General features: G+C 33.3%; 1 protein-coding gene across 1 annotated transcript; it reads left to right on the top strand.

Moving 5' to 3' along the window:
- The first annotated feature begins 1424 nt into the window (after positions 1–1424).
- LOC110789453 (1-deoxy-D-xylulose 5-phosphate reductoisomerase, chloroplastic) lies at positions 1425–8920 on the top strand. Its single transcript, XM_056828663.1, has 12 exons — positions 1425–1806; positions 3589–3773; positions 4029–4115; positions 4885–5010; positions 5087–5149; positions 5233–5382; positions 5580–5647; positions 6254–6365; positions 6512–6616; positions 6792–6913; positions 7448–7594; positions 8463–8920. Exons 1-12 carry the CDS (start codon positions 1716–1718, stop codon positions 8629–8631), a joined length of 1425 nt encoding a protein of 474 aa, XP_056684641.1. The 5' UTR covers positions 1425–1715; the 3' UTR covers positions 8632–8920.
- The last annotated feature ends 7319 nt before the right edge of the window (positions 8921–16239 follow it).

The following is a 16239-nucleotide window of genomic DNA, read 5'->3' as shown; positions in this document are numbered from 1 at the left end:
AATCGTGATGTCTTTTAGGAGAAACTTGGCTAGCCCAAAGTCATTAGCATGTGCAACCAATGATGTCTTGGCCTAGTGGTTAAGATTGAAAGTCTGTGTACCATAAGTCTCAAATTCGAATTCCCCGCCCCCATTTGTAATTTATAGCCCCTGTTGCTCATTTGCACCCAAAAAAAAAGTGCAACTATTTCATCATTAAGAAAATAGAATACGTAATATGTAATTAATGTAAATTAATTATTTTATAATTACTAGAATAGCCTTAGCTTAACCCTAATTTAGCTATGTATATATTCTGAGAAAATTAATGAGAAAGCACGGCAAATATTTCTCACAAGAACATTGCTAGGATTGAGGTCACAATGAACAATTGAAGCTCCACAATGCATGGTGGTTCTTACCCAAATAAAAAAAAATGCATGGTGGTGAAGATAATCCAATGCATTAGTGTTACTCACCTTGTACTTTTGAATTCCTTGTTTTCTTAATGTTTTTCAGACTGCTATTCTTCCATTTTACTTTAGAATTTTCAAAAATTGCGAGAAGAAATGTAAGTGGAGAGGAGATCGAGTTTCAAGAAATGTAAATGGAGAGGAGAGAGAAAACTTACAAATCTTTAAAAATTGCGTTTTGTGATCGTTGTGGAGTGAGAAAGTGGAAAGGAAAGAGGAAGCTTCGAAATGGGAATGAAGCGTTACTGTAATTTTTCTTCATTTTAAGGCTATTTATACTTATAATTTTGGCAGTTATACAACATTACTTTTTCATTTCGTATGTTACTATAATTTTGTGTGTTACTTTTGTCGTTTCACATGTTATTTTATGTTACCAACGTTTTTATGTCGTTTTGTTTTGTATTCGTTGCGTTTTGCCCCGGGAGTATCATTTGGACGGTACTCTCGGAGTCTCGGGTGTATAGTTTAGTAATTGAAGGACAATTTCTTATTTAAATTAATACTCATAAATAAAGAAATAACATAAACGTACGAAAAGTATAATTTCATTTAGGATCAAATCATTATCATGTCAATTGAGAGTGTAATTAGTTTTTTTTTAAAAAACAATACTTATTTCAACGGATATGAACAAGCATTATCCAAATACATGAGAGAAAAAATTTATGACAAAATACACATTATTTTCTATTTTATTACGGAATATATAACTCTAATGATTTTACATTTTTTTTTATAAATGTTTTTAAGTTTTTGCAACTATATAACATTTTCCTTTTCTGTTAAAAAAAAAAAATACTATAGTCGCATATGAGTATTAATTCGTTTCGTTCTTTCGTACAACTGAAGAGGTTCAATCACTCAATGGTACTAAAAACTTACAAAATCAGAAAAAAAATTAGAAAAAGAAATGATCTATTGTTTGTTTAAGTAATCACGTCCACTAATCCCACTTTTTTTTTGGTTTGTGTTTTACTTGCGTTTTAAGATGGGCCACTGAACTCAGTGTTGTGCTATAGCTGCTCTCTTATCCTATGCCAAATATATTTTTCTACTTGAAACACCGCCCCATTAATTTCTCTCTCAAATTTCTTCCCTTTTTTGTCAATAAATCACCCCCAATAAATTCAATTAAATAGGGGCATTTCCCAAATACATTTTCTTTTGCTGAATTGCATTATACCATCAAAAAATTGGTAAAAAGAAACTCAATTTTTTTTAGTTCAATTTTCTGGGTATAGAATTTGAAGCAGAGCTAAAATGGCTCTAAATTTCTTGTCAACAGCAGAGATAAGAGCTATTTCCTTTTTAGATTCCTCTAATTCTTCAACTCAGCATCTTAAACTTAAAGGTATAAACTTTCTCTCTCTCTCAGTTTCAATTAAAATTGTAATAAATTGTGGAATTTTGCTTTGAATTTCTGTTTAAATGGAATTTATTGATTCTGCTACTGTTTTGGTGATCTGGGTATGAAGAATTTCTGACTTTTTTAGTTACTTTTTGGCAGTAATTCTTGATTGCTTATCTAGTTGTCTGGGGTTTTGTGTAAAATATTGGAAGTAAATGTTGTTTATTATGCTTAATCTGTTGGGAATATTTTATGGCAACGCTTTTTTTAGTCAGTAACCTAAGATTTTGATTTGAATGATTTGATTTGACTATACTTGTGTTCTTTAAGCCTGGATTATTCTGAGATAGTGGTCAACAATCCCCTTTTGGAGAGTCAACTTATGTTGGTTTTTAAATGTTTTATGGAACCTTGTGTAGTTCCAAATCCATTTGGGAATTAGTGAATTACTATGCAATTTCATCATAAACCAGGGTATGCCATACAGGTGTACACCGAAGAGTATCGTTTGTACATTTGCTTTGCTTGTTTGGGAAAACTATAGTCTATAATGATCAAATAAGCAAAAATTGAGTGTTGGTGTATGAGTGTATAATGTGCATGGTTTCTCCGGGTGTGTTATGGACATTCTGAGAATCTGGGATTGCTAATAGAGCTTCATCAGCATGTTTTTTACGGACAATAGGATATTGTACAGCATCCAACTGTAGGAATTTAGTTGGATTTTAACTGTTTGATAGTGACGAGTGTTATCCCCGTCTACTAAATTTAGGTAGCTGTTAAGACATTGAGAATTTGCCATTACTTTAGAATTAGTAGCAAAGGCTGTTAAATTGGCACTTTGATCTGATGGAATTAGTGAGTGTATTTCTGAAGTTGCTGGTGCTTTGAACTTTGTTATGGAATTTTTTTATGTTATGTGTTTGCTTGACAAGGGAATATCAAGTTTGTTCTGCGGACTTGCATATGCCTTTTTAGAATTATGTTAAGAGGACTTGGGAGGAAGAAAGAAGGTGAGACGCCTCGTATAGTTGTAGTACTGCATTCTTTACATAGTATTGGGTAGTGTTCTTAGTTAGCTGACTTGGTTAAATACCAAACTAGTATTGGTTTAGTGTGAAAATCTTTACGGCATCAAGCACTTCCAATAAGTCAAAGGGAATATCCTGATTTACTGTTCTATGTAGCAAGCAATATCTTCTTTACATCTCCATTTCCGTGTCTTAACTTAACTGAATACCTTCTTTCAGTTGCTCTATTTCAACCGCCATTTTTTTTGGTTATCCTGCTCTCTACCAACTCAACATTTACTCTCGCCTTCTAACCTCATAGCCCTTTGGTTTCAGTTCTTCTTTCACTTGATACAGTCAAGTTAAGGTTATTTATCTAGGTAAGATAATTCAAACTTGTCATGCAATTTGTGATGTTAACAGCCATCTGGGATGATTGCACCTTGCACCCATCTTCTTTTAGTTTCTTGTGCTCTATCAAGTTTTTCAAGACACTCTTCAAACAGATATTTGGTATTCTTGCAAAGAAGGCATCAGTAAGTATTGGGTAGAGTTCTTAGTTAGTTGACTTGGTTAATACCAAACTAATGTTACAGATGACGTTTCATTAAATTCTTGGTAGACATTGGAAAGTTAGGATTATTTTTCAACTGTTATCCTAATCAGCCTTCAAGTGCCCCAACATAGTTATTGGGGGAGTGGAACTGTTACAGAATGTATTAGTTCAACATTGCTTCCCAACTGAAAAATTGAGCCGAAGTCTATTTTCCTCTAGGTAATTTATCTTGCAAAAGGAAGGACATTCAAACACATAGCAAAAAGATCTGCTGTTCAGCGCAACCGGCTCGGGGACCACCCCCAGCCTGGCCCGGACGAGCAGTAGCAGAGCCTGATCGCAAGGTTTGGGATGGTCCGAAGCCTATATCTATTGTTGGATCTACTGGTTCTATTGGTACTCAGGTAAACATAACAAACATAATATTGTAAATGGACTTGGTTGTAACATTTTGATATCTAAAACTTCATTTACGTGCCAACTTTCTGATAAACTGCGGTATATTTGCATAATGCTCACCATAAGATATTAAGATGTACTTTATTTGTCTTAGGAAATATGTTGTATCGTCTTTGTTCAGGACAAATAGATATGTTTATATATTGTTTGAAGTTTTGATGGATCTTCTAAATTTTAAATAGAGACTCGAATCTTTGCAGACATTAGATATTGTTGCAGAAAATCCAGAAAAGTTTCGAGTTGTTGCACTCGCTGCTGGTTCAAATGTGACTCTTCTTGCTGACCAGGTGATCAGTCTATCAATAATGTGGATCATAGTTGCCTGTTGCCGTTTTTCTTTTCTGCTAATTCCTCCTGCTTCAAGCTAATTTGAACTTCGACGCATGAAGAATATCCCGTGCCACAACTTTGGAGATTTTAAATGTGTCTAATACTCCCTCCGTCCCATAATTATAGTCCCATTTGACCAAAAACACGGATTTTAAGAAAAATGGAATATAGTACATGAAAAAGTGGAATAAAGTACAAATGATGATTGAGTTGTATGGAAAAGTGGAATAAAGTATATGTGAAAGAGAATATAGTACATAGGAAAGTAGAATATAGTACATGTGTGGGGTTTTCAATACATTTTTAATTAATATAGTACATGAGAAAGTGAGGACCTTAGTAGACAAAATTAGAAACAGGACTATAATTTTGGGACGCCCGATTTAGAAAACAGGACAATAATTTTGGGACGGAGGGAGTAGTTTCTAAACTGAAGTTCAAACTAGCGCAAGTACCCAAAAAAAAAAGATGTTGTTCGATGTATTTTGACGGTCAGGGAAATCCATAAATGTAGTGCGTGAAAAATGGCTTCCTGAGTTTTATCTGCAGGTTGAATAATGAACATTCTGAGATCTGAAACACGAATTGACTCTAAATCCACTTTATCAAATATGAGCATATTGGTAACAAAAACATTAGCAAGGGTGATCAACCCCCTATTTTTTTTGGGGTGACTTATTAACCGAAGACCTCTGTTTACTCATTACTTTTGGTTATGATGCTCAGGTCAAGAGATTTAAACCCGAATTAGTTGCTATTAGAAATGAGGCCTTAATTGGTGAACTCCGAGAAGCTTTAGCTGATGTCGAGTACAAGCCAGAAATTATTCCAGGCGAGGAGGGCGTAATTGAGGTAATAATTATTCAATTACTCTTTTTATTGCCAATGTAAAAGTTTATTAATTAGTAACCGTCTTCTGTAATAACAGGTTGCACGCCACCCAGATGCTGCTACGGTAGTTACAGGGATAGTTGGCTGTGCAGGACTGAAGGTTGTAGATTTCTCCTACATTTTCCTTTGAACAAATTACACAGATTTACAGCTCTGAGGTTTTATTGGTTCTCTTTTCTCTAGCCTACAGTGGCGGCTATTGAAGCAGGCAAAGACATAGCTCTAGCTAATAAAGAGACCCTCATTGCTGGTGGTCCTTTTGTGCTTCCTCTTGCACACAAGCATAATGTGAAGATTCTCCCAGCTGATTCTGAACATTCTGCAATATTTCAGGTAAGTTTCTATTTGTTGCTTGTGGTCTTGTGGATACAACTTTATTTAATGGAGATGCTTTGGTCATCAATGATGCTTTTTGATGGGTTGTTTGGGGACCATTTCATGTTTCATGATATTTCCATGGATTCTGGATTTCTATGTGTGATTGCGTATCTGTTAAGAACTCAAACTGACAAGAAGCTTTTCTTGTTCAGTGTATCCAAGGATTGACAGAAGGATCTCTTAGACGTGTAATATTGACCGCGTCTGGTGGAGCATTCAGGTCTGCGAACAAATTAAGTTTGTAGATCTTAATCATCTAGTTATATTTGTTGATATTATAGTGAGGTGAGAGAAGGGAAAGAATGTAGCAACATTATACTACTATTTCATTCAATCCAATTAATTAAGTACATCAAAAGACCTTTTATAGGCTCATAAAACATACTACGTTGCTAGAATGTGGAATAACTCACTAGCCCATTACTGCCCATGAATAGTATTCATGTTCCTAAAATTAAAGACCACTAACACGCTAATTTGAAGCACTAATTCCAACAATATTCAATGAAGCCACGACGGTGTAAGATGTTTTTTGTCGTCTCCCGATGCATCTAACAGTTTTTGATGTGTAACAATCGGACATCATCTCTACTTTCTAGTATGCAATTGGAAACCTTGCTCTTTTTGCGTGTGTCTTGGTTGGGGTGGGGGGGGGGGGATTGGGAGAAAGCTTGATTTAGAATTTTCTTTGATGTTTCATCATATCTTAAGCAGAGGAACAAAGAATCAGAACATGCTTGTCATAAACAAAGAAAATTTCCAGCATTTTGGTTGTTACTTTCCCATATTTACTTATTCTTGCTGTTCTTTGTTTTCTGTTTTGTAGGGATTGGCCTGTGGAGAAACTAAAAGAAGTAAAGGTAGCAGATGCATTAAAACATCCTAACTGGAGCATGGGGAAGAAGATTACAGTGGACTCCGCTACCTTGTTCAATAAGGTCTGTTCTTGTTGTCATTGTATGGAATATGGAGCACTAATGTATACTTTGGTTTTTGAAAATTAGCTTTTTGAAAGTATAAAAGAAAACAACAGGAAGTTAAGCACTAGTATCTTTAGTAATTCCTTACGTTACAATGTTGGCAGGGACTAGAAGTTATTGAAGCCCATTACTTATTCGGTGCTGAATATGATGACATCGAGATCGTGATTCATCCACAATCAATCATCCATTCGATGATTGAAACACAGGTTTGTCCCAATTGTTAATGTCACTTATGTTCTGGCTTAGGCGGTCAGGGTTTCCTAGTCTCATGCACACTGCAAGTTTGATTCTGATTCTTTGTAATAAAATGGAAAGCACAAGATGTCATACCAATTGTCTACAATGTCTCTGATTTTCTTCCATTAACCTCTGTCATGACAGGATTCATCAGTCCTCGCACAGTTGGGTTGGCCTGATATGCGATTGCCTATATTGTACACATTATCGTGGCCTGATAGAATATACTGCTCTGAGATAACTTGGCCTCGCCTTGATCTCTGCAAGTAAGTATATTCTTTCTTTTGATAAAACTTGAGTAATCAGCGCAATTCAGCATATATTTGTAACATAATGGGAGTGCATAGTTATTGGTCGCAAAAATCAATTTACTCGCAAGGTATATGTTTGAGGAGAGCTGCTGCATTTCAAATGTCATGTAAAGAGAATCAAGCCACTTTCTGGATGTTTTGCAGCTTTAAATTTATGTGTTCTTTTAGGTCAAATAGTAAATTAGAAATATATTTGGATATTCTTTCTATGACGTTGATCGACAAACACTTGGTCTATGTTACCCGGACTCTTTATTTTACCTCAAAACCCGTGTCGGATCCTCGACACTAGGGCATGGGTGTGGACATTATGACACTTCATTTTGGACCAAAATCATGCAACTTTTTTAAAAAACAGCCGTGTAGGACACTTGGACACGTACCCGTGTCCGATATGGGTATCCGATTCCGGGTAATATAGCACTTGGTTACCTGTTCTCAATTGATTGTTTTTTAAGTTGTATTAAAATGTTGAAAGCTATATTGCAGGCTTGGGTCGTTGACGTTTAGAGCTCCTGACAATGAGAAGTACCCGTCTGTGAATCTGGCTTATGCTGCAGGACGTGCTGGAGGCACTATGACAGGGGTTCTTAGTGCAGCTAATGAGAAAGCTGTTGAGATGTTTATAGATGAGAAGTATGTTATTTTCACCTTCACTTATAATTTTTCACCTTCACTTATAATTTAACACTTTAAAATGCAGTTTAGTGTGGGCTTATAATGCAAGTTTTTTGAGATACTTGCTGCCAACCTTATGATTTCAATTGCCCTTTTTCACGCTTGTGTAGTTGCGTGTTACATAGGCGGAACTAAGGGGGGGCAGGCGGGGGCCATGGCCCCCCTATGATATGTTCAAAAATTAAATATGCATTATAAAACTTATGTCTAATATAGCTCAAGTGGTAATTTTACCTTGAAAGTTAGAGGTTGTTGGGAGGTTCAAGGTTCAAATCTTGTCTCCCTTACTTTTATACTTGTTTTTTTTCAATTTTTTTTGTTTTGCATTGTTATAAAAATCGTATGTTAAGTTTTGGCCCCCCTTATGTATAATTTCTGGTTACGTCACTGGCGTGTTAGGCTCCGTTTGTCAGGGTGTAAAATGTTTTCATGGAAAATGATTTTCCCCTTTTCATTCATTTTACGTTGTTTGGTTTGGCAAATGATGGAAAACAATTTTCCATAACTCCCTCAAAGGTGGAAAAACTTTTTCCATTTGAAAGAGAGGGAAACCACTTTTCCTCCTTACCTCCCTTCTTCCCTCAATCTTCCCCATCTTTTCTCATTTTCTTTCAAGGAACCAAACAAAGGAAAACTAGTGTGGCATTGTGTTTTCCCTTGGAAAATATTTTCTATAGAAAATCATTTTGCATCGAGAATGTTTTACACCAAACCATACGGAGCGTTAATGTAAACTGTTTTTCAAGTGTTTTATAGTAGCATCTCAAGTTGCTGAGCATTCCTTTTGTGAAACTAACAACTAATGTTCATAATTCTGGGTTTGCAGGATAAGCTACTTAGATATCTTTAAAGTTGTGGAGCTAACATGCGATAAACATAGGAACGAGTTGGTGGTGTCGCCTTCATTGGAAGAAATCGTGCATTACGACCTCTGGGCACGGGATTATGCTGCCAGTTTGCTGCCTTCTATAGGCTTGAGTCCAGTCCCTGTCTAAAACTACCAACAACTTCATGAATGAAATACTTTGCATCTAAGAATTTTGCATAGTTTTCTGTATTGATTAGATACACATTGATCTGCCTGAAATTTGTAGAGTAAATTTTAGCTTAGAAAAGCCAATTTCTGTATAAACAGGCTGAAAAGTGTGGTGATTTCCGAGTAGGAGGATCGAGGATAACGGTGAATGTAATAATGCAGCATTTCTGGTGGCTCTGGGATTATACATTCTGTAAAGTGCAGTTTAAGTAGTAAATACCTTATTATTATTGCAGCATTGCTGATGATTTTCAGGGGTACTTTTGGTCATTTTAGTGGTGGTTTTTACAGTATTTTGTGAATTACCATATACGTGTACTTCGTACTCCAGTATGTAAAGTCGGAGGTGTTTAGGTATTTTTGAGTAGCAGTTTTCTAGTAAAAGTTTTGAACTTATGGTATTATTTATATGGACAATTTTACAATAGCCATAATAAAATGGTAGCTACTACAATTTATTAAATCTTAGCCCTTGAATAAGAGTAGATTAATCTTGTCCTTCGATTTATAAACCCTTTTAATATAAGGAAAATTCGACATAAATAATCCCAATTTTCACTCATCTTCTCAAAATAATCTCAACTTTGAATTATTTTGTAATAATCCTAAACTTTCGGATATATCTTCTTAAAATAATCTAAACTATCAATTTGCCTATATACAATAGACCCAAAATGGTTATTAATCACAAGAAAGAAATACTTCGAATTATTTTGAGAAGGTAAAACCAAAAGTATGGATTATTCTAAAAATAATATTTCACAAAGTTGAGATTATTTTTAGAAGATGAGTAAAAGTTGGGATTATTCTTATCAATTTTTCCTTTATATAATGAAATTAAAGTAATTTTTTAAATAAAAATACCCATTCTAATAGTCTCATCCGTGTAATACCTTTAAAAAACGATATTCTCATTCCTGAAATCTATAGTCTGTGATAGATCAAAACTATCGAAATCGAAGCCTGACATTTTCGGAGTGGCCACTTTGATCAAGAACTTCAATACTAAAACCATCAATCTAAGAACAAGTTCCATTCTTCTTTACGCAAATTTGCGGAACTATATATTAGTAATACTGAAAATAATAATAACGGAGTATAAACTTAAAGCTAGTTTCTATGGTTTTCATGTTCTTCTTGAATGAAAATAATAAAAACTGATAACGATAACTATAAATGAATAAGACATAAGTATGTTGTTAATTAAAAGAAGTTGTTTCTATCACAATGTCATGAATCTTGTAGTTGTAGCAATTAAGGTCACATTACTCTACCTACCGTCGTACTCAGCATCCTTTAATTTGGCAAACATTTAGCTGGCCTGACGAATGGACGATTAACAAGTACTCCGTACTACTACTACGTACTAAGTACTAACTAATTAAGACAAACAACAAACAACAAACAAGTGGGTAAATATTTGACATTACTTCTGGGTATGTGCAAGTGCATACAACTAGGATTACTTCCTAGTCTTAACTCAAGTTAACAGGGCTTTTATTGGACAGGGCTCTTATTGGACAGGGCCTTTATTTGATAGGGTCAAACTTATACTACAATTATTTTGAAAATTAAAATAGTAATGATACAAAAAATTACGTGTATAGCTTCGTATTTACTTGTACTTGCACATGGCTCTTTTGTTTTTCATTTTTCATTGCTCGTTTATTGACCCGCCCACTAATGACCCGCGACCCGCTTTTGACCCGCCCATTATCGACCCGCTAAAAATGACCCTTTCAATACCCGACCCTCTTTTGACCCGCACCGACCCTGACCCGCCCCGCCCGATAACCAGGTCTAGTCTTAACTATAGTAACGTACGTAGTACTTCGTAGTCCGTACTACAATATAAGGATAGTCCTGAACTCGATCTTGTGTCCTGTGTGAAGAAATTTGCTAATTACTCCCCCTCACATGAAAGGCCCTTTGGGCTTGAAGTGTGGATACATCATAGGCCACCTCATACCCAGCGCAAAATATTCCACTTCCACTTTGAAAGGAGGGGTGGATAAGATTTGAACCCGTGATCTTTGCGTCACGTTGGCTCTGATGGTTGAAACCCCAAGATTAGTTTTATACTCTATCAATTATGACACGTAAGCTAAAAAAAAACTTACTGCTTAAAATCTCTTACGGATTACCTTTAGGGAATTGCGAGGATCCTCTCCTCTTTGCAATAGAGAAGAGATCAATCATATGTTCATAACTCATTCGTGGTCATTTTGTAACAAGGATTGTTGTTACTTCACCTACAGTGGCGGATTCAGTGTATGGGGAGTGGGGTCACTTGACCCCATTTGGCCAAAAAAATTGCATGATTTTAGTTAATTTTTTACTAATTCGTATTAAAAAGTACATAATTTAGTTAATTTTTCAGTAATTTTGTAATAGTAACTCCACTTGGTACAATTTTTAGATTCGCCACTGCTTCACCAATTAACAAAATCCATATCTTTTGGACAACATAAGTATCGTACATCATTATTAAATTTACCCGTATTTTTAAAAAATTATGTTATTAAATATTAATTAATGTAGGGGAAATTTTGTTTGAAAAGTGAGCATATGGTCATAGTCTCATAGATGAATGTGTGAATTCATATGGAGTAGTATTTTTTTGTTATTTTTTGTTTTTAACATCAGTAAAAATTGTGTTTACTTGGAAGACAAAATGCGCAAAAAAGGGAAATAAATAAATATTTAATTTGTGAGATTTGCGTTGAACTTTCATAACATATGGAATGTCAATAAACAATAGAAAATTGAGAACACAAATTCTTATTTACAGGGGTTGTACAATAAATATTGTACACCGGAGTAAAAGTTAACTCAAATGTGTAAAAGTTAAGCTTATATATGTAAAAGTTATCTATTTTTTAGTGATAAATTTTTTCATTTTAATAAAACTTATTTTTTCAAAATCACTAATAATGTAATAAAATTAATCATTGAATGTTTATCTATCAACTTTTTTTTACTACTATAAAAGTTAATCAAAACTAAGTTAAAGTTACAAAAAAATAGGTAAAAGTTATCTTGGTGTACAATAAATTTATTGTACACCTTATGCGCGCAAGACCTTTTGAATTAAGAATCGATTAAAATAAAGTTGAGCTAATAGTGTTTGCGTAAACACGAGTTTAATTGAAATGTACGTGTGCATTTTATTTTGGAAAGATATGCAAGTGGTTTTACTCAAAATTCAACTTAGGGAAGTAATTTTCAACTATTTTTTCAGCTTTGGCTGTATTTTAAATGACATTGTCCCAATTAAAGGTATTTCTTGTTCATTCATTGATTTTATTTGTAAACCAGACAAAAATCTCAAATTATAAGAGTTCAAAAAACAGGTTGTCACTACTAACTAGTATCCTCTCACTAATTTGAAAATTATCCTCCAAAAAATAAGAAGTCACGTCACCACAATAAGTTATTATGAGACTGTTTCATAAATGATGTAAGAACTAAATACGAATTAGTATAGTACTCGATACTATAAAAATAAACGAAAATGATAAAGGTCGCAACTTGCGACCTTTAAGTTGCGGCCTTTAAGCCGTATCACAATTATGACATGTCATGCTTATGTGTCATGATTTAAATTAGAATTTAAAATATTTAACTTATATAACTTATTATACATGTTACTCCGTACAAAAAAGGTTGGAAAATCTTAATATTCTAATTTACAAATTGAATAATGGAAATTTTTATTTCAAAAAATATTTATGATTTGTATAGGAAATATTTTTTTCTTTCTTTGTATCGGCTATCTTATTTACATATTTTCATAGTAAATATATTGAATTGATAGTAAAAATATTTTGATGTGGAATGGACGATGAACCAGTACTACTCTCCGTACTAAGACAAACAACAAACAAGTGGGTAAATATTTGACATTATACTTCTAGGTATGTGCATACAATTATCAATTATGCAAGTGCATACAACTACTCTAAGTCTCTAACATTCAGTCTTAACCATAGTGAAGAAATTTGCTAATTACTCTGAGCCTGCAAATTACCTCAATAATACACTTGCACACTTGTACAATATGACACGTAAGCTAGTTCAAAATAAAAAAATAAAAAAACTATTAATATTTAATACTCCCTCCTTCACGGAATACACGCACCGGTTTGACTTTTTGCATTATTCACATAATTCACTTTGACCCTATTTTATTTCTAGTATATGAAAACAAAAGTTAGCATATAATATATTGTTGGCTTCATCTTAACATATATTTTCAAAATATTAATATTTCATAAGTTTTTATAATATGTAGTTAAAAATATTGGTGGTCAAAATTGTGCATTGGCAAGCGTGTCGACTCAAACCGATGCTAGTATTCTGGGACAGAGGGAGTAACATAATATTTTATACAATACGGGTAAATTTAGTAATTATGTACGATACATATGTTGTCCAAATTTTGTTAATTGGTGAAGTAACAACAATCCTTTGGTACAAAATGGCCATGAATGAGTTATGAACTTATGATCAATTTCTTCTTTATTGTAGGGGAAATTTGGTTTAAAAAGTGGGCATATGGTCATAGATGAATGTGTGAATTCATAGTATTTTTTTGTTTTGTTTTTTAACATCAGGAAAAAAATGTGTTTACTTGGAAGACAAAATGCGCAAAAAAGGGGAAAAAAAGAACATTTAATTTGTGAGATTTGCGTTGAATTTTCAGAGCATATGGAATGTCAATGAACAATAAGAAATTAAGAATCAATAATAATTCAATAATAATAATGTTGAGCTAATAGTGTTTGCGTAAACACGAGTTCGTTTAATTGAAATGTACGTGCGCATTTTATTTTGGAAGAATATGCAAGTGGTTTTACTCAAAATTCAACTCAGAGAAGTAATTTTCAACTATTTTTTTCAGCTCTGGGCTTTATTTTAAATGAAATTGTCCCAATTAAAGGTATTTCTTGTTCATACATTGTCACATTGATTTTATTTGTAACCAGACAAAAATCACAACTTACAAGAGTTCAAAAACAGGTTGTTCCAACTAACTAGTACAGACTATGGAATATCATCTCACGCTGACACGCTAATTTGAAAATTATCCTTATGTGTAAATCACGTCATCACAGTAAGTTATTATGAGACTGTTTCATATATTTCTCGTAAATAATACATGAACTAAATGCGAATTAATATACAAGTAGCATTTATCATTCGATACTATAAATATATATATATATATATATATATATATATATATATATATATATATATATATATATATATATATATATATATATATATATATATATATATATATATATATATAGCCGGCTGCTTACGTACATTTTATCTTTAGGGGAGGGTTTTGTTGAATTGTTAAATTTTTCAACACTTTAGATGATCACTCCATTGAAAATGTACCAATTCCACACACTTTTTATATTTATTATTATTGTGGTAAGTAAATATAATTACTCTTAGAATTAATCATGATTTTATAATTGTACTCCGTTGTAGGGTTCTACACTTCTACTAGGGCAACTTGGCAACTTCACATCCTTAATTTCTTCGGCGAAATTAACTAAGGTGTTGTTTAGCACGCTCACATGAAAAATCATGGACACTACAACTTTTTAACCAATGGAGGTTGAAGACTCTTTATGGTATTGTTTAGCTGACACAAACATGAACAGCCATACTTCCTAAAAAGTTCTTCTTCTAACAAGATAGAGAAAGGTGTTTACCGGTCAGTAGCAAATTAAATCCAAAATTTATAAGTAGCGGGGTCACTATTTTAAAATAAATGAATTATTAACTAAAATTATACGCAGTATATTTGTTTAAGAAAATTAAGTTTTTTTTTCAAGTGGGGTCAAGGACCCCTCTAACATCATTGTGGGTTCTCCCACTATTACCACTTACCATTCCTCATAAGTAAGTGGAACTTACCATGAGAATAAATTTTAATATACAGTACGTAGTACTACGTACGTGACAAGCTATCAAAAGATATATTCAAGATATTATAAGAAAAAACATACTCTATATCTTATAATATCTCGAGCATCCGAACGACTCCAAGGCGTAGGGCGTGGGCGGCGTAGCACCAATTGATATCCATCTAGATTATATTTGTTCATGTATCTCCAAATTAAAAGAATCGTCACGGATCTTGACCAAATGATCACCCTATGGCCAAATTGCAGTTGATGGTGTACGTAAAGATGGTTTAATTGCCTCACTTTAGTCACAAAATTCCGCCACCACTTTAAGGGGCCTCATCATTGTAATACAAATACACTCATTTGTAAGCTAAAGTTATGGTCTTTTTAAGCAATTGTGAATTGAACCTAGCTTACTATTTCCCCCAATGGCTCCATAGTTGAAGAAAACGCTCCACCTTGTACCAATTCTTTCAAATTATGCCATCACTATTTGAATAGTGTCTATTGGTTAATGGTTATGACTATTGACTTTTTTGTATGCATAAAACTTGCATCGACAAATCAATGAGCTATTGGAATAGTGAATAAGATTTGGGACCTGTGTACTTTAGATTTCAGGTTCGTATCCCCATCCTCCGTCCCCACTTGTAATTTATATTGTCCAAGTAGCTCATTTACACTAAAAATGAAAAAGAAAAAAAAGATAAATTAAACTTGCATCTACAAAATTCCAAAATCTAGAGATAAGAGAAGAATTCTTGTTTTTTTTATACAGAAATATATCTCTTGAAGTTATTCAAATTTATCTCAACTGAACTTATACGAAGTATTATGTATAAGTGCTAAGAACTTTAGAAATTTATTTGGACTATTTTTCCAATGATTTTGAGAGAATAAATCCCATTAAATTGATTTGAATCAACCGAAAATAGAGATTTCAAAGATAAATTAATAAGGGTTAATTAAAAAATAATATCTTTTCCTCAAAAAAAAAATAAAAAAAAAATATCTCAATGTAAATTGGACTGATTGTCACATTTAAAGAAAAGAGAGGGAGGATGACTAACATATAAAATTAGTGAGTCACTTCAATCTTCGCCTATCATCAATTGATTTTAGGACAAAATTCTACCAATCTTATAAGAGTTCAATCAGACTCTCTTCCAACGCTAGAATCGACTTGACTCAGAAGATTTATCAACGTCAAATAATGTTAATAAATTAAAATTAAGTTAAAATATGTTTGATTTGATGAATTATGTTTATGCTACTAGGTTCCAAAGAATGTGAATAATATGACAGATGATTTTGATGAAAAAGTTAGACATGTGCCAGAGAATATAACGAGTAGAGTTGAATGCCCAATGATTGATGATAATGATGAAGCTATCAAACACAAAAGATTAGGGAAATGGCGGGTACCATTGCATTAAACCTTTTCCTAATCAGACAAAATTCACAACTTAATTATTGTGAATTTAATATGTAAACCTTCCTAATTAACGTGACAGCCATTATCATCTAGGCAAAACTAAAGTTGTTGTATCAATTATGAAGAACAACTTTGGTGTATAGTTTCTCTACCCATTCAATTAAACCCATGACCCAACTTTTTTTCCCGGTAGATTTAC

This window comes from Spinacia oleracea, chromosome 5 (genome assembly GCF_020520425.1).
Source record: "Spinacia oleracea cultivar Varoflay chromosome 5, BTI_SOV_V1, whole genome shotgun sequence".
NCBI classification, from domain to species: Eukaryota; Viridiplantae; Streptophyta; class Magnoliopsida; order Caryophyllales; family Amaranthaceae; genus Spinacia; species Spinacia oleracea.
The sequence above is the reverse complement of the archived record's forward strand: the minus strand, read 5'-3'. Positions and strand labels throughout refer to the sequence as shown.

Coding starts and splice junctions, on each gene's coding strand:
- LOC110789453 (XM_056828663.1), top strand. CDS start 1,716: ATGGCTCTAAATTTCTTGTCAACAGCAGAGATAAGAGCTATTTCCTTT. Junction 4,116..4,884: donor TGACTCTTCTTGCTGACCAG/GTGATCAGTCTA, acceptor TATGATGCTCAG/GTCAAGAGATTTAAACCCGA. Junction 5,011..5,086: donor GCGAGGAGGGCGTAATTGAG/GTAATAATTATT, acceptor CTGTAATAACAG/GTTGCACGCCACCCAGATGC.